At 40.3% G+C, this 19,049-nt stretch overlaps 1 protein-coding gene across 2 annotated transcripts in view; it reads right to left on the reverse strand.

Annotated features, from left to right (window-relative positions):
* Positions 1-19,049, reverse strand: part of ATP13A4 (ATPase 13A4) — a 123,371-nt gene that overhangs the window by 37,446 nt on the left and 66,876 nt on the right. For both annotated transcript variants that reach the window (XR_015134135.1, XM_086320192.1), the window contains exons 9-16: positions 16,606-16,740; positions 13,823-13,993; positions 12,516-12,673; positions 11,719-11,907; positions 8,722-8,783; positions 5,095-5,245; positions 1,139-1,225; positions 756-909 (exon numbers count right to left, since the gene is read on the reverse strand). Coding sequence is in view for 1 of the 2 variants with exons in the window: in XM_086320192.1 (XP_086176318.1) it covers positions 756-909; positions 1,139-1,225; positions 5,095-5,245; positions 8,722-8,783; positions 11,719-11,907; positions 12,516-12,673; positions 13,823-13,993; positions 16,606-16,740 (1,107 nt within the window). In the remaining variant the exon portion in view is untranslated. The remainder of the gene's footprint in view (positions 1-755; positions 910-1,138; positions 1,226-5,094; positions 5,246-8,721; positions 8,784-11,718; positions 11,908-12,515; positions 12,674-13,822; positions 13,994-16,605; positions 16,741-19,049) is intronic.

The raw sequence follows: 19,049 nt of genomic DNA on the forward strand, positions 1-19,049 counted from the left end.
TGAATGAGATGCTTGCTCTGATCCAGGCAATTGGGCAGCACACTTTGGGAGCATTAGTGTATCTACCAGACTGGGAGGAGGTGGTCAGATGGAGAAGAAAAAGGGCATTTGGCTGAGGGAGCATCATGTACTCAGGCGTGGGGCCATGAGGCAGTAAACCTTGACAGTTTAGCTCAGGGGAAGCACAGGATGTGAAGACAGGCATAGTAAAGAAAATCTGGAAAGTGTGATAGAAGTCAGATCATGAAGGCTTTAGATACGATTCTAAAGGAGTTTGAGATTATCCTGGAGCCTATGAGAAGCAACCAAAGAATGCAAGTAGGAAATAACAGTATAATTATGCTATGTGACAGAAAAACTGATCTGCACATAGTGTAAAGGATGAATCAGAGTAGGGAACACTGGGGAGGAGGAAGCCAATTCACCAACTATTGAAGTGATCCAGTAGAAGGATGATGAGGGCCTGAGCTGATGGAGTGACAGAGCCATGGAGTAGCAACTGACAAGATAGGAGTGCTGAGGGAGAGACAGGAATCTAGGAAGAATCCTAAATTGGGGTGGGGGAGTAATACTTTCATTCACCAAGTTGGAAAATACAGAGTGAGAAAGATAAGCTTGATTTTGGTATTGAGTTTGGAGTACCATTGAATCATCAGATTGGTGATGGCCAGTAGACAATTAGATTTGCCAATCCAGTGATGAAGGGACATATGTGGGACAGATTTTCCTGTTGTAATGTAAGTCTGATCACTTACCTGTCTCAGGTTGGCAAAAGCTGGCCACCCTCTCTGGTGCACCTTTCATGAACACCAGCTGGTCACCCCCCATCTCTTGGACAATGACTGTCATCCTCTGCAGCACTGATGAGAATGGGAACTGATGCAGGATTGCAATTCCTTCCACTGGGACCTGGTAGAGGGAGGGGGAATGGAGACAGACATACCACATAGCTTCTAGCTATGGGGAATTAGTTACTGCTCCTCCAGGCCTCAGTTTAGCAAATAAGGGAAACAAGGTCTCACCAATTTCCACATGTAGAAATCAAAGAAGACACATTTCTGAACTTTGAAAATTGTGGGTCTCGCAGGACTTTCCTTCCGAGTTGGGTGTTGTGGGGTAGACAGCAGGCAAGACTTACCTGACTGGATGTTCCACAGGGCTTAACAACCATGGCACATCCTGGCACTCCCTTGAGTTGGAAATCGTCCCTGGAAACCACCATTTCCTATTTCATACAGGATATTTCATTGTAGAGATTTCTTTCCCTTTCATTCATGAATACTGTGCTCAAACCCTCCCCTTGAGAAAATTCTCAGACCGTCTCAATGTATTCTCCTCCCTCAGCTACATGGAGGTGAACCAGATTTTAATTCGACACAAAAAAATAATGCATCGGAAATACTATGGAACTTGAAGGCCAGACACTTCTAAATTAGTCATACAATGTCTCGTGCTTTCTCTGCTGGAATTTGTGGCGTAAAGGCTTTCTCCGTTTCAGAGGGCTTAACTTGAAAACACTGAGCATGAATAGCCAGTACCTTATTGTCTTTCTTCTCCTGGTTCACTGTTGCTCCTGCTCTTTCCTCTCTGTCTAATTTAGATGGACGGTCCTCAGGGTACAGGAGGGCAGGGACTGTGATGTACATGGTTAACTTTTGGTAAACAGTAATTGCTATAATTACTATGGAATGATGAACTATGAATCATGAACTATGAACTATGAACTATAGTTCCTGATGAACTATGGAATGAGGTTCATGACATTGTACAGGAGACAGGGATCAAGACCATCCCCATGGAAAAGAAATGCAAAAAAGCAAAATGGCTGTCTGGGGAGGCCTTACAAATAGCTGTGAAAAGAAGAGAAGTGAAAAGCAAAGGAGAAAAGGAAAGATATAAGCATCTGAATGCAGAGTTCCAAAGAATAGCAAGGAGAGATAAGAAAGCCTTCCTCAGTGATCAGTGCAAAGAAATAGAGGAAAACAACAGAATGGGAAAGACTAGAGATCTCTTCAAGAAAATTAGAGATACCAAGGGAACATTTCATGCAAAGATGGGCTCGATAAAGGACAGAAATTGTATGGACCTAACAGAAGCAGAAGATATTAAGAAGAGGTAGCAAGAATACACAGAAGAACTGTACAATAAAGATCTTCATGACCCAGATAATCACAATGGTGTGATCACTCATCTAGAGCCAGACATCCTGGAATGTGAAGTCGAGTGGGCCTTAGAAAGCGTCACTACGAACAAAGCTAGTGGAGGTGATGGAATTCCAGTTGAGCTATTTCAAATCCTGAAAGATGATGCTGTGAAAGTGCTGCACTCAATATGCCAGCAAATTTGGAAAACTCAGCAATGGCCACAGGACTGGAAAAGGTTAGTTTTCATTCCAATCCCAAAGAAAGGCAATGCCAAAGAATGCTCAAACTACCGCACAACTGCACTCATCTCACATGCTAGTAAAGTAATGCTCAAAATTCTCCAAGCCAGGCTTCAGCAATACCTGAACCGTGAACTTCCTGATGTTCAAGCTGGTTTTAGAAAAGGCAGAAGAACCAGAGATCAGATTGCCAACATCTGCTGGATCATGGAAAAAGCAAGAGAGTTCCAGAAAAACATCTATTTCTGCTTTATTGACTATGCCAAAGCCTTTGACTGTGTGGATCACAATAAACTGTGGGAAATTCTGAAAGAGATGGGAATACCAGATCACCTGACCTACCTCTTGAAAAATCTGTATGCAGGTCAGGAAGCAACAGTTAGAACTGGACATGGAACAACAGACTGGTTCCAAATAGGAAAAGGAGTCCATCAAGGCTGTATATTGTCACCCTGCTTATTTAACTTATATGCAGAGTACATGATGAGAAACACTGGGCTGGAGGAAGCCCAAGCTGGAATCAAGATTGCCGGGAGAAATATCAATAACCTCAGATGTACAGATGACACCACCCTTATGGCAGAAAGTGAAGAGGAACTCAAAAGCCTCTTGATGAAAGTCAAAGTGGAGAGTGAAAAAGTTGGCTTAAAGCTCAACATTCAGAAAACGAAGATCATGGCATCTGGTCCCATCACTTCATGGGAAATAGGTGGGGAAACAGTGGAAACAGTGTCAGACTTTATTTTTTTGGGCTCCAAAATCACTGCGGATGGTGACTGAAGCCATGAAATTAAAAGACGCCTACTCCTTGGAAGGAAAGTTATGACCAACCTAGATAGCGTATTCAAAAGCAGAGACATTACTTTGCCAACAAAGGTCCATCTAGTCAAGGCTATGGTTTTTCCTGTGGTCATGTATGGATGTGAGAGTTGGACTGTGAAGAAGACTGAGCGCCGAAGAATCGATGGTTTTGAACTGTGGTGTTGGAGAAGACTCTTGAGAGTCCCTTGGACTGCAAGGAGATCCAACCAGTCCATTCTGAAGGAGATCAGCCCTGGGATTTCTTTGGAGGGAATGATGCTAAAGCTGAAACTCCAGTACTTTGGCCACCTGATGCAAAGAGTTGACTCATTGGGAAAGACTGATGCTGGGAGGGATTGGGGGCAGGAGGAGAAAGGGACGACAGAGGATGAGATGGCTGGATGGCATCACTGACTCAATGGACGTGAGTCTGAGTGAATTCCAGGAGTTTGTAATGGACAGGGAGGCCTGGCGTGCTGCGATTCATGGGGTCGCAAAGAGTCAGACACGACTGAGCGACTGAACTAAATTGCTATAACAATGATCCTAAATTATAGGCAAAGGAACCTTTTACCTAAAGATGCCATAATGCTTTATAATCATCTCATGGAGCGGTGGCAGAAAAAAAAATCTCAGAGAGGAAATTATAATTCCTACTTAAAGATACAGAAACAGTAACCCAGGAAGGATGGAGAAAGTTATATCACATTGGTACAGATGCATGCCCTATTAACAATGGGAGGTGGTGGTGGTTTAGTTGCTAAGTCATATCAGACTCTTTGTAGCCCACGGGGCTCCTCTGTCCATGGGATCTCCCAGGCAAGAACACTGGAATGGGCTGCCATTTCCTTCTCCAGGGGATCTCCAGACTCATGGATTGACCCCGTGTTTCCTGCATTGCAGGCAGCTTCTTTACTGACTGAGCCACAGGGAGGCCCCATTAATGCTGGAAGGGACCCTAAAGGTTGTCTCTTTCAGTGAGGATTTTACACATGTTATTACACAGACCTGGAACTGAAGCAGATTACAGAGAGTGGAGTGGACTGTGGCTAAGTACTTGAGGATGCATGTTCCCTAAGCTGTACATTTACTCCCCATCTTCTATCTTAACCAGAGTAACTCCAATGATTTGTTTTGGGTAGGGTGCTTTTGAATAAGGTTTCCTTTTAAGAAAAGATTCCAGCTTTTTTGTTTTCTTTTATGTGAACACTGCTGGTCTACTTCAATTCCCTCATTTTATTTTTTATTTTTATTTTTTTTAAATTTTATTTTATTTAACTTTACAATATTGTATTGGTTTTGCCATATATCAAAATGAATCTGCCACAGGTATACTCATGAGGTCAAGGAGTCAGAGCAGAGCCAAGATGAGAACTGGGAAAGCCAGATACTTGGTCCTGAACAAGATAATTTTCTCTGAAATCCACTTCAGTCTCAACAAAAGCTCTCATGGTGTTCTTTTTAGTGCCTTGTCTTAGAGAGAAAATTATACTAAAGTAATAGAAATAAAACTCCTGGTAACAATGAATTACCCTAAGCACTGGGGACGTGATGCTTCCTAATCCCCATGTTCTAGAAAACTTTGAAATCAGACATGACTCATATTGTAGTTGAGAAGAGTTAGAATATAATTATATAATAATTATACTGAGACTATTGAGCTGGTAATAGATTCCAGGCACAGTACCAGGGATTTCTTACATGCATCGTTCCATTTAATCCTCACAATAACCCCAATACAGAAATACATTGTACAAGCAGAAAATGGTTTAGATGAGCCTGCCCCTCACTGCTACATGTAATCCATATTGGAGACCTCTAATGCTATAAGTATTGGAGAGCTGTGATAAAACCTGGGTTGGCCTGGCCTTGAAGAAGCTTCTTAGAATCTCTGAAAAGCAGAGGCTTACCCAGGTGGTGGCCTCAAACATTTTGAGGTCCAGTGGGTCTCCCTGGATGGTCCCATCGAGAAGGATCAGAGAGTGGCAGCTGGTCATGGCTGCATACAGTGGGCCCCATGGCAAAGTCCTGCCTGAGGTAAAGCTGTGGACTTCCTGGAAACTAAAGGAGAAAAGGGAAAGGACGTTAGTCCTCTTCCTCCAGGCCAAAGTGAAGCTTCTGGAGGTAACTATCTTTTAAAAATATAAGTTAATATGCTTTGTTGCATACTCAGTTTCTAATCCCCTCAAATGAATAGTGTTTCATTCAGCCATCATCCTTACATGAGTTCAGTGAGCATGAGAAAGGTCCTGAGGTTCTTTCAAGCTCTTTCTTCCCTCTTTTCCCTATGCCCCTCTCTGGCACTGATTTAAATCCAGAGGTATAGAAAGAGCTAGAAATATCACCCTTAGTTCCAACTGCATCTACTCCCACCTGAACTTCTGGACCCACTATTTCCTATGCTATTAGACAGAACAGGCTTGCTCATACTATAGCTTCTTATGTATATATCGCCTTCAATCTATCCTTCAGGGTAGGGTTGTTTCTTCCATATCTCTCTTCAACATATCTGATGTTTGGTCCACGGCAGACAGTTGACAAATTTAAGAGTAAATAAATGAATGAGTTGGTTACTGGAGATTTGAAAGACCATAATGTTAAATAAATGACAAATTTAAAAAACATTTAGAAAAGGACACTGCATTTTCCTCTTCTACCCTGGAATCTAGGGTCTATATTGCAGGCATCATTTCCATCACCTCCTATAGAAGTGGCCTCATTTAAAAATTTACCGAGACACAACTCAAACGTCACATGCAGGGTTCTTTCACTAATTCAGAATTGAAGTTACCAAATTTGGCCTTGGGCCTATGAAAGGATATCCTCTCACTGGTCAGGCCCTTCTTACACGTGTTGCACAGTAAGTGGTTTACAAAGCAGTCTATCCTGCTTGGAGAATCCCGAGTAGCAGAAGGTGCTTCCCAGATTGAGGCCAAATCTGTCTCCTGGGACCAGTCAGAATTTACTTGCCCATCCTCCTCCATGTGTCCACTTCTTTCAGATTTGTGGGCCAACTTGGTTGCACACACTGTATTACTCCCTTCCTCTGGGATTACACAGGAACCTCTAGCTGTGCCTTCAATATACAGTTTCCAGATCTCTGAACTTCCTATTTACTCTTTCTTGGAAGAGTTTGTATTTTTCACTTTTTGTCATACTTGGTCTTAAAATTTGGTCTTCAGGATCAGACTATTATTTCTCATGATATGGACACTGCGCTTCCCTTGGTTGCTCTAGCCTTTTGTTCCTGAAAGCAGGGACGGCAGAATATTAACTCATAACCTAAGCCATTTTTCTTCCTGGCTTCCTCATTCAAGCTTCCTTAAGAGCTCAAAAACCCTTTGACTGATTACTGACCTTGTTGATGGTGGTATCTATTATTATACTGAAAGTTCTAGTACCTCAGCGGTTCCAATGTGTCCCTGGTATTTTAGTAAACAACTAAAAGGAAGCAATCACCATCAGGGATTAAAACAGGTTCTCAAGCTCACACTGTGCAGCAAATAGATCAGGAAAAAAGAATCTTATTTTTAACACAGCACAAAAACTGTCTTCCATATGTAATTCTGAATACATACTATATTTCTGAGGATTGGGCCAGACTCTGATTTGTACAACAAATAAGTAGAATTCTGTCATCCCAGTCCTTGAATTTTTATTTGAGTGTTTATCATTTATCAAGATTAGGTAGTCAGGTAGATTTCCAATGGTTTTGAAGTACCTGGCACATTGGGAAGGCCCTCTTTGGAAAAGATAAGAATTATTAGAAATGATCTTACATTTTACAATAATATATTTAATAGCTTTAAATCAAGTGCTGACTTCTTACTTAGAACTCATTCTGTTTTCTCTTATTCTATTAATTAAATCTGTCATTTTTTTAAAAATGAATTGCTCTTTTAGTCACTTGGAGCCAACTTTGAGCATTTGGAGAAAGGAAGGGACTGGGAAAGAGAGTGACAGGCTGAATTAATCCATCAATAATCTAAATATTATATCAGCTAGTTTTATTAAATTTGACAAATCACTTTTAGAAACAGAAAGTTTAAAAAATTTTGTGACTAAGATGATGTTAATTCAATAAGCAGAAGAACATTCGAAAGACAGAACATACTTAGTTCATTTTAGATAAACAAACATTTACTGTGTATCTACTGTGCATGCCAGCTATAGAGCTATATGTCACTAGGGACAAATTTAATAAATAAGAAAACGTGCTCTCTAAATCCTCACATATTTGGATAAATGCATGCTTTTTATAGAAGCTGAAACAGAAAAATACTAATAAGCAAGACTGGCTATATATCCAAATCTACCTTTAAAAGAAAAAAAAAAACAAAAACGAGAAACTTTACCACATACAACAACCTTCTTCTATAGACTAAAATGGCTAAAAGCACCAGAATCAATTTTTTAACCCAGGAAATGGATTTGTATCTTAATAGTATATTAATATGAAAATGTATTAAATATATATAAATAAAGTATATTATGGATAAGTCACATGCATTCGCATAATGCAGAAGAATGTATAAAATGTATGTATAAAATGCTTCGTGACTTACATTGCAAGTATGAGAGGGAAGCATTCTCATTAAAAAAACAAAACCTGAAATCAACTATTGTTGCTGTTGAGTTGCTAAGTTGTGTCTGACTCTTTGTGACCCCATGGACCGTAGTCTGCCAGGCTTCTCTCTCCTTGGGATTTTCCAGGCAAGAGTACTGGAGTGGGTTGCCATTTCCTTCTCCAAGGGATTTTCCTGACCCAGGGATCGAAGCCGGGTCTCCTGCATTGCACGCGGATTCTGTACCATCTGAGCCAAGAAATCAACTATACCTCCATTTAAAAACAAGCAAACAAACTCGAAACCTGAATTTGTCAAATGTTCATGTTCAGATCAGACTGGAAGTTGTAGTGGGAAGAAAAAGGAGGCTGTGAAACAAACTCAAATGAGAGAGGCCCAGGAGAGGGACAGGCAACAAATCTTTACTCCCCTGAGTTTAAAATTGTCAAAATGGAATCCTTTCTGGCCAGAAAAAGAGGACTTTCCAGAAGCCAGAACTATAATATAAAGGAAAATGAGGTACACTAGCTGTGGTTCCACAGATATTCCTCATACTGAAATTCGGTGTCTGCAAGTCAGGGCCATGCTCCTCCTAGCACATGGAAAGACTCCAGTTCGTGCTATGAACATTAACTCCTTGAAGGACAGTGTCCAGGTGTTGCCCAAATGATGTACACTGGCCCCTGACTAATATGCTGACAGCTAATCACACATTAGCAAGATGAATGCAGTGTCAAAACGTGCCCTTCAGTTCCTGGGTTCCGTGAGAATCCTGGGGCTGGGACAGGGGCGGAGGGAGGATGCACATTTTAGTGAGTTTGGAAATAGTGAAGAAAAGAAATTAAATGAAGTTTGGCCATCACTCTAGCAATCACTGATCACCAAAGCCAGTGCCAGAACCTCTTCTTTACTAGTGTTCAGGATAAAACTGGGAAAGAGGAAATGATAATGCATTTGGTCCCGAGTACTTACCCGTTCCCATCACAAGGCACGACTCCCCAGAGATCCAAGCCATCCCTTGTTAAGGTGCCTGTCTAAACAGAAACAGGAGCTCACTTTACTCTGAAGACTCAGCAGCCCATAGTGACACCAGTAAGTTATGCTTTAACAGGAAAATGTATGTCACAAACCCATGGTCAAGCTCAGCACTTGGGGAATGACACAGTCAGATGGGTATCTGGAATCCTGGGTGGAAGCTTTGATGAACTCACACCAGTTGTGGGACAAACTGGCACTTAATCTCTTTGAACTTTAGTGTTCTCCGAGATAAAGGGAAGAAAACAGTTACTGCCTACATATTTCAGAGACCTGTTTTGAGAATTTAATGAAAGACTGAATGGATGGGAGAGGCATTGGTAAGCCTGCTCTGAGAGCTAAAAAGTGTGTCCACTGACATAGGTAACAGACTTGTGGTTGCCAATGGGGAGGTGAGGTGAGGGGGACAGACTGGCAGCTTGGGATTAGCAGCTGCAAACTATTACATATAGGATGGATAAACAGAAGGCCCTACCGTATAGCACAGGGAATTATGTTCAGTGCCCTCTGAGAAACCATAATGGAAAAGAATATGAAAAAAATGTATTTGTATAACTCAGTCACTTTGCTGTACAGCAGAAATTAAACACAGCATTGTAAATCAACTACACTTCAATAACTTAAAAAAAAAATGGGTGAGTCCCAGCATTTATAGCAGAAGTTAAAAGTACGTCATCAGAAATAATAGAAGTATAATTTTTCACTGTTCTAAAGAAATAGTTTGCTATTTTGACATCTATTTGTTAAAAAGGTGTTTGTTAGTATTTCTCTTAGTAAAGTGATGAAGAGTTTGGACTGGCTTAAAACGCTGGCTGTGTGACCTGGGCCAATTATTTAGTCCCCTAAACATCAGAGTCCTTATCTGTAATGTGGTCATAATCATATAGGGTTGTTGAAAAGATTAAATGAGATAATATAGTGTTGAATGCAATGTCTGCAAAGAGTGAGAGCTGAGAATAATGAAAATTGTTCACAATTATTACTTTTTATTCAAATTCATTTCACAATTATCTTTCCCACCCCTGTTTCCCTTTCCAAGCTCAAGGCTAATATGATGCTAGAAACAGAACATCTTTCTGTGTGATGCTAGCTTGATCACAAATTAACTTTGACATGGTGGCACGAACCATATTAACCTTCTGTTCTTCGTAAATCTCTTTGATATTCCAGTAATTATAAAATACAGCTCTGATCCCATTAAGTCTCTGCTATCCCAGACCTTCCCAGTACTGTTTAATGGGTACGGAGTTTCAGTTGGGGAAGAGAGAATAAGTTCTGGAGATGGATAGTGATGATGGCTGCATAGCAACATGAAAGCACTTAAAGCCCCTTAAAAATGATTAGCATGGTAAATTTTACGTTATAAATCTTTTGCCACAATAAAAAATCAGTAAATGGAAGGAAACAATAAAAAAGAAGAAGAAAACACCTTCAATGAATAGCTCTCCACTATCTAAAATGTATATTAAAATTTCTTAGCCAGATATTCCAGGTCTACAACACCCTTTCCCATCACTAAGGTTCTGCTCTGATCAAAGTCACTCTGTTCTCTCCCGACTCCATGCGTGGGCATGGAGTGTGGGCATGTGAATGTGGATTCACATGACTATAATGTCCACGAATTGTTTATCTTAAAAAATTTTTTTGTATATATTATGACATTTGACATGCAAAAGGACTTTCTCTTTTACAATTTATTTTTCATTGCCAAGACAGTGGTTTACATTATATTATAAATAACATTATATAAGTTTTGCCAACATTATACTTCTATTTCAGTATGATCACCACCAAAATTTTAATTTAGGAAACCTTCTGATGGAGAGACTGCCTCCTTGGAGCCAGCCAGTTCTTAGAGATAGCCAGGGTCTCAGCCAAGAATATGCCTTTGATATGCAAACTAACCAGTCAAGAGTCATACCTTCTCTATCTGGCCACACTCCCCTGGAAACATCACCCCAGGGCCAGCTACTAGACAACTAGAGGTCAATCCTATAGACCAAAACCCATCAACATCATTCCAAATAGCTAGTTGTCATCTATGTACCCTGCCCTGTCTTGTATTTCCTGCAGAAACTCCTTTATAAGGGCCATAACCTGAGCACTCCCCTCAATCCTCCTTTCCTCCCTGATCAAAATCTGGCATTCCATCTCTGGCCCTGCCTGGTAGGACATACCTCTTCTGTCGGGGAACTGTAACATTAAACACATTTTTCAATGGCATTTTCTGCCAGCAGCCACTTAGTCACCTTTATAAATTAAGACACGGGTACAAAACAGCCCTTCATTTCCATCTTACCCTCTTATAGCTCCCACCTTCATACCAGCATGTGTATACAGATGAAAAGAATATATTCAGGAGAAGGCAGAATAAGAGGCTGGTTGGGAGTAACTGGTATGGGATCAAGGATTATTTTAAGCAATTTACTGCAGATGGAAAACTATAGAAAAGAAAGATTTCCTGGGGATTTATTTTAACCCAGTCTCATAGTAAGAGACAGCTAAATAAACATTTTCTTTTTTATTCATTCATTAAGTCAATGAATATTTATTGAACACTGACTATACGCCAGGTAATAATATTAGCATTAGGGATACAGTAGTAACCATAGTAAAAGGTTTAAATTTCGTATGACGGTTTTGACTATAGAGGGACAGAATGCTATTTTAATTCATTGAGATTCATAGAATATTGGAGCTGGAAGAATCCTAAAAGATTCACCTACTCAGTTCCTACTTTCCCTTCTCTAAACCCTAGAATCTGAGATGAAGAGATGTATCTGTCCTAGATGACATATCCAATCAGAGACAAAATGAAATCAGGTACCCAGTACCCACATCCAAGGTTTCCTGCCTCACAAGAATGTAAAGCACCTGTGCATGATGACAGTGATGATAAAAATGGCGCCGAGGGTGATGATGAAACACACATACCTTGTCAAAGCAGACCAGGTTTAATTGTCCACATACGTTGATCCTCTGGGGGCTAATGCAGAAGATGCCTCTCTTCTTCAGCCTCCTCTGGGCATACATAATGCCTGTGGTCAGAGCAGCAGGCAGAGCGGGAGGAACTGCAATTGTGATGACGTCAAGGGCTTTCTTCACTACCTCCCCAGGAGTTTCCTGGGAGGACAAAGTTAGCTATTACAGATAAATCCATTGTGAACACTTTAATGCGCATGACTTTTCCCCTCCTCTTTATTTTCTATCTTGGTACAGATTTCTAGAAATTATATGAGCTGGCCAAATGTGGTTTAAAGAGAATGAACGCGTTTATTGGCTTTCTCTATATTTTGCCAAAGTGTAATGAAAAAGTCTGTAACAATTCATACTGCTACCAGCGGAGAACAATGTACCAGTTTGCCACGACCTTATCAACATTGGTTTTTATTTAAAATTCCTCACTTAACAGCTATAAAATACTACATTATTGGAATAAACATATTCTTAAATTGAAGATGAAAAAATAGAGTAAGGCAAAATCCAAGAGTAGAGGCGTGTTACTATCTCCATAAACACAGTGTTTTATCCCACTGGATCCAATGGCTATTATGGAGCTTGGTGATCAACTGCTTATATTGGGGATCTGGAAATATATAGGCAGGTTTCAGCATTTGGCTTTGTTTTCCCAGGTTTGAAAACCACCCCTTAGATTAAGGTCAACAGGAGAATAAGAGACACTATATAAATAAGTCTACATGCATTGTACTAAAAGAACGAAAGCAGCTTACCCCACTGAGCACATAGATGCACAAAGTATAGATCATCCCAATGGTGGCTGTCCCTACGAGGCACAGGAGGAACCTGATGGCATCTCTGTAGAGCTTAAAATTCATCGGCTTGGGGTAGAGAATGGATCTCACGAGGTCTCCCTTTGCGGTGTTGAATCCTGAAGCAGTAAACACACACCTCACACTCTCAGGATGACAAATCCTTCTGCTAGTGCTCTTCTAATCTTTAACAGGGCCTTTGTTTCCTCTAGAGAAACTTAAACAGTGCTTAAGCCCAAACACAATTAAAGGATGATTGGCAAAATACCTAAATGCTAGAATGAATATATCCTAGCTCTTTCAGAGCCTATTCCTCTCTGGCTTTCCTTCCTTTTATATTTCTAATTTAAGTGCATCCCAGAGATAGTAAAGCACCCTATGGGGGCAGAGCGCAGCTTTGCCAAATATAGCTTCATTTTAAGGAAAGGACTTGTAAGTGTGCACATACACATGTGTGTATGCGTGCACACACACAGAACACTTGAATTTAAATGGTCCAGTAAATACAGATGGATTCAACTTCTAATGCTTTTTATCATCAAGTTTTCAATTTCTAGTCCTGCATGGAAAAAACTTGGGGTTTGTTCTTTGGGTTTGAAAACCTAAGCTCTAGGTCCTGCTCTGTCAGTGACTGGCTGTGTGAGTTTTTTTTTTTTTTTTTTAAGAAAAACTTGACCTAAATTGTGTGGGCTCCAGCCTATTCATGTACAAAGTGAGGACAGGCATCTTTGTTCCACTAATTTGATATGTGGAACTAGCTTCGGAGAAGGCAATGGCAACCCACTCCAGTACTCTTGCCTGGAAAATCCCACGGCCGGAGGAGCCTAGTGGGCTGCAGTCCATGGGGTTACCAAGAGTCAGACACAACAGAGCAACTTCACTTTCACTTTTCACTTTCATGCATTGGAGAAGGAAATGGCAACCCACTCCAGTGTTCTTGCCTGGAGAATCCCAGGGACAGGGGAGCCTGATGGGCTGCCGTCCGTGGGGTCGCATAGAGTCAGACATGACTGAAGCGACTTAGCAGCAGCAGCAGCAGGAAATAGTTTACAAATTACAAAGCACGTGAATAATACTTATTGTCACCAGTGTTATTGTTCTTACTAAAAGGTATATGCCATAGTTAAATTCACATTTTAAATATCTCTATTTACATATATGGGGTTTGTCATCTAAAGACTGCTCCTTGCCTAATTCATTTAAAGCACTAGATAAATGGAGTGAAAGTATTTCATGAAAATAATAAAATGCAGGAGGTGCTAACTAACCTGTCTGCAGTACCACTGCTTTCACAGGGCTGGAGCAGGCCCCCTTGGCCTGGATAACCTCCGTTCCACAGAAGAGGACATGCCGCTTGTACTCCCCTTCACTCTGTGTTTTCCAGGGCACTGAGCCATCCACCTTAGGTAATGGAGTTTTAGTGACTGGAATACTTTCTCCTACAGAAAACAAGCATCTCAGTTTGTGAGGTGGGAGACCTTCATTCATTTAAATCCTGCATTCACCAACCCATCACATGCCAGGCATTTTTTGTGAGCTTGTCACCTAGCAGGAACAACCTTTGGTATAGATGATATAAGGAGAAACACAGTTCTTGTGTTTAAGAAGTTTGTAGTCCAGAGAGGGAGACAGCCATTAAAAAAATTAAATACAATGTCATGTTAGAAATACTCTAAGTCTTATAAAACCAAACAGGGATGCTGAGATAGATTGGAAACAACCATTTAGGGAATAGCAAGTTGTGCAGTCTAGAATGCAGGGTCTGGGGAGTAAGAGGTCATGAGAGCTATGTAGGAGCCAAGACTTGGAGAGCCCTGCATGCACACACTTGAGTGTTTAAATCCCTTTCATTAGGCACTGGTGGCAGGAGAGAAATAGGGAGGTATCTCGTTGTCCGATTCAGGAGAGTACTATCACATTTACATACCAGAGAGTGTATTCTGTCTTCAATACAGGGAATGAATTGGAAGACTGATGAGGTTGCAGACTCATACAGTTGGGAAACCATCGCAAGGGTCCCAGCTGAAGAGGACAAGGTCTGAACTATGGCAGCTGACAGTAGGAGCAGGAAAGAACTGGTTTTGAGAAATAAAAAAGTGAGCAGCTACCAAACTTGGGGAGATTTTTATATTGGTAGATCATAGTGACAGAGGAATTTTAAGTGGCTTCCTGGTTTCTGACTTGAAAGAATGAGCAGAGGGAGGGTATTAATCATTAACACAAAGATTGTTGGAATCCTTGTAGGAGGAAGGAGGAACTGCCTTTTGGTCTCTGAGTTAAAGATGACTTGTGGAAGGACCATGGCGAGTTGCTTTGCAGGCAGTTAATTTATTTGGGTCCTGAGCTCAGGGGAGAGGTCTTGACTGGAGATATTTAGTCCCAGTTCATCACCCTATAGACAATAATTACAGCTATGGGAAGAGACAAGATTATTTAGGGATCACATGAAAGATGAAAAAAGAAAAAATCAAAGAACCCTGAACAGCTTCAGAAATCGAAGAGGTGGAGGAAATGGAGCCACACAGGACACTGGAGTATTATTCAGAAAGAGACAGTGCTATCTAGGAAGGTTAGAGAGACGTGTTTTCAGAAGGAAGAGGTGGTCAGAATAGTCAAATGCCACAGGTCGGCTAAAAAGATGAGAAATTTAAAGAATCCATTGGATTCGCCAATTGAGACTTTAGCGACTTTCGCCAATGTACTGGGAAGGGCAGATTTCAGTGGATTGAAGTGCTAATACAAGGTGGTGAATGAATTGTGAAAGTAAATAATAGCGCCTGTTCTGAGAAAGCTCGTTAAAATCCTCTACCTCCATTCATAGAAAGGATAATATAAAGTCAGGGATATGTCCCAGTATACTAGAGCTGCTTTCATGAGGAAAATGATATTTGGTATTGTAAATGTCCCAGCACAAAGGGGTTTTTATCAAATCTATGGATTCCTTAGAGAAATAAACCTGACCTGTCACATCGTTTTTGTTTTTGTTTTTTTGTAAGTTCACACGGACTGTGTGCTGATGTCTGCATTTCATGCCTTCCCGGTCCACCAGGAGAAATGGTTTGATTTGGACTTTAATGGGAATCATGGTACATCAATACATTTACAGCCTCCAATTGCATCTCTGAAAAAGCGCTTGTGATTCTTACAGAAAGGCTGTAACATCTCCTCCTAACTGCATATGTGAGTTAGAACTCAAAGCACTGTGACCTTGAACAAGACCTTCTCTCTGAACCTCAGCTCCCATATCCCTGATATGACATCTCTCCAGCTCCATCATGCAATTGAAAAATGAAATCCAGGGACTTCCCTGGTGGTCCAGTGGTTAAGAATCCACTTTATAATGCAGGTGATGTGGGTACAATCACTGGTTGGGGAATTAAGGTTCCACATGCCTGGGGCAACTAAGCCCGTGTGTCACAAAGATCCAGCATGACCCAATAAAACATTCCAGGTGCCGCAACTAAGACCCGGTGAAGCCAAAGACATAAATATTTATTTATTTAAAATTAGAATAAATAACAATGAAAAGTAAAAATGAAACACAATTATTTAAAAATATCCAGTGTGCGTTTTCAAAGTAGCAGCTTTGGCAAATCCTGCATCAACCACTTTTCAACATTTTCAAACCAACCTAGAAAGAGCTTGAACTTGACCTGGGGCAGGAAGGGTGTTTCAGGATGTCATAACGGTTTTCAAACCATCTGTGTTTATCTGAAGATACATTTTATAGAAAAACACTAAACATAAAAGCCACAGGTGATTCTGAAACATCAAATGACCTTTAAAGGTTTTTAAATCTTTAAAATGACAGGATTGTAATAATCTTTTTTGCAGGAAAGAAATGCTAAATGCTCCAAAAATTAGGACTGTTATCGAACCTAGCATATAGAAATCAGTTTTAATTTGAACTCTCGGGTCTGTCCAGTGCAGGACTATTAGTAAGATTTGTGAGAGTAGGAAGGTCCCATAGCAGCCGCATGCTCTGCCATTATCATTCAGGAGAAACCTGGGAGAACCAGCGGAGGCTGTATGTGAGGCGACAGAACTGTACCTGTCAGCATGCCTTCATTCACCACACAGCTGCCATCAATCAGAATAGCATCACATGGCATTTGCACTTTGTTCCCCATCAGAATTAATAGATCTCCAGGCACCAGGAAGCGTGATTCTAGCTCCTGGACTCCAGCTGGAAGTGTGAGGAAACAAAGTTGAGTCAGGTTTTTTCCCACAAAAACACAGTCCAACATCTACCTAAATTGGAAATCAATGAAAAAGCAACCAAAGCATATATGAAAAGGAAGCAATTCCACAACATTGACTCTAAATCTGCAAACAATAAGAAAAAAGGTAATATATTATATTACATAAAATAAAGACCTTTGTGTGGCAATAAAAAAATAAATAGGCAGAGAAAAAACTAATGACAAATTCAGAGAACATGTTTGAAACTTACATTGCAGACAAAAGATTAATATTCCTCATAAAAAAAGAGTTTGAAAAAAAAAAGATGTAAAGCAAATGACTGTATAGCAAAATTGTTACCATATAATTCACATGCAAACAGACACACACATACATACTACAAGCGGCATGGTGTTTGAAAAGATATTTATTCTTACTCATAGTAAGAAAATTGAAAAATATATCCTTCCTTTCTGCCTTTTGTCCTTCTTTCTGACCTTCCTTTATTTCTTACCTTCCTTATTCAGTCCCAAAGCCCCAAAGCTACAAGCAGTTAAGCAAGATAGACATCCATGCAGGGGGCTAGGTAAAGTGGGGATAGGAGTGGTAGACCATTCCACATGGTGAAGCCTTAACTGGATGAGTGGGTGCTTACGTGGCTGGGTGCAGAGTGACAGAGCCCAAGGAGGGAGACAAGATCCCCATAGTGGCAGTGGCCTGTTTTGAGATATTGGAGTCCAGCCAGGTGAGAAAGGCAGGATTGATACTATAAGTTGATATAATGAGGCTGAAGAGAGACAGGTTTCTCACTGAAGAAAGGAAGTTATAAGAAACAGAAATAAAATCAGAATGAACTTTGTGGTACTGGACTGGAATTGGAAATGATAGTGTAAATGGATGATTTTCAACAGATAGATGGTAAAATAACATAGATGTGCATGTGTGTATATATAAGAATATATAAGCAAATATATTTGCTTGCCTTTTTCTATATGTAGTTTCTCTTAATTCTGTTCTCTGAGAGGGGTTGTGAGCAGTGAAAACCCAATAATGAAAAAGAATGTAAAAGGCTCTACACTGAGAACTATAAGATATGACTGAGAGAAATCAAAGAAGATTAAATGGAGAGATAGCATGTCCATGGGTCACAAGGCCCAAATTTGTTACATACCAATTTTTCACCAATTGATCTACAGATTCAACACAATCCCAGTCAAACTTTTAGCATATTTTTTTTTGGTAGAAATCGACAAGCTGATTCTAAGAGTCATATGGAAATGCAAAGAGCCCTATATTGCCAAAACAACTCTGAAAAAGAACAAAGTTGGAGGACTAATGTTATTCTAAGACTTATGTAGTCACGTTATGTGGAATTAATATAAAGACAAGTAAATATTAGAATAGTAGAGAATAAGGAGTCCAGATAGATCCATTCAGGTGCAGGAAACTGACTTTTGACAAAAGTGCAAAGACAATTAAGTGAAGAAAGGATTGCCCTTTCAATATATGGTATTAGGACATTTTGGATATCTGTTTGCAAAAGATGAAAGTGAAATCGCTCAGTCGTGTCCAACTCTTTGGGACCCCATGGATTGTAGCCCACCAGACTCCTCCATCCATGGGATTCTCCAGGCAAGAATACTGGAGTGGGATGCCATTTGCTTCTCCAGGGGGATCTTCCCAACCTAGAGATCGAACCCAGGTCTCCTGCATTGCAGGCAGACGCTTTAACCTCTGAGCCACCTGGGAAGCCCTCCATTAGTCATTAGGAAAATGCAAGTTAAAACAACAATGAGATACTACCACTCACCTTTTTAAATGACTAAAATGAAAAAGACTGACCATACTGAGTAGTGGCAAGAAAGTGAAGCAACTGAAACTCTTACACACTGCTGGTGGGAAAGCACAATGGCACACCACTTCTGAAAACAGTTTTGCGGTTTCTTTAAAAGTTAAATATGGATTTGTCATATGATTCAGTCATTCTACAGTCAGGTATTTTCCCATAAGAAATGAAAATGCATGTCCATAGAAAGAATTGAATCCAAACATTCAAGTAGAATTATTTGTAATTGTCCCAAAGTGGAAATAACTCAAATTTCCGTCAACAACTAAATGCATTCACTAACTGGTCTACCTGGACAATGGAATTCACTTATAAATAAGAATAAGCTATTAATGTTCTTAAAAAATGGATGAACTTCAAAATTATTATGAACTTTGTTCTTCACAAAATTAAACCCAAGATATACTTTAAAAGTTGATGATGGAAAGGAAAGCCTGGCATGCTGTAATTCATGGGGTTGCAAAGAG

The sequence above is a fragment of the Bos grunniens genome, chromosome 1, assembly GCF_055505025.1.
Source record: "Bos grunniens cultivar Pamir isolate PY7600 chromosome 1, Bosgru_T2T1.0, whole genome shotgun sequence".
NCBI classification, from domain to species: domain Eukaryota; kingdom Metazoa; phylum Chordata; class Mammalia; order Artiodactyla; family Bovidae; genus Bos; species Bos grunniens.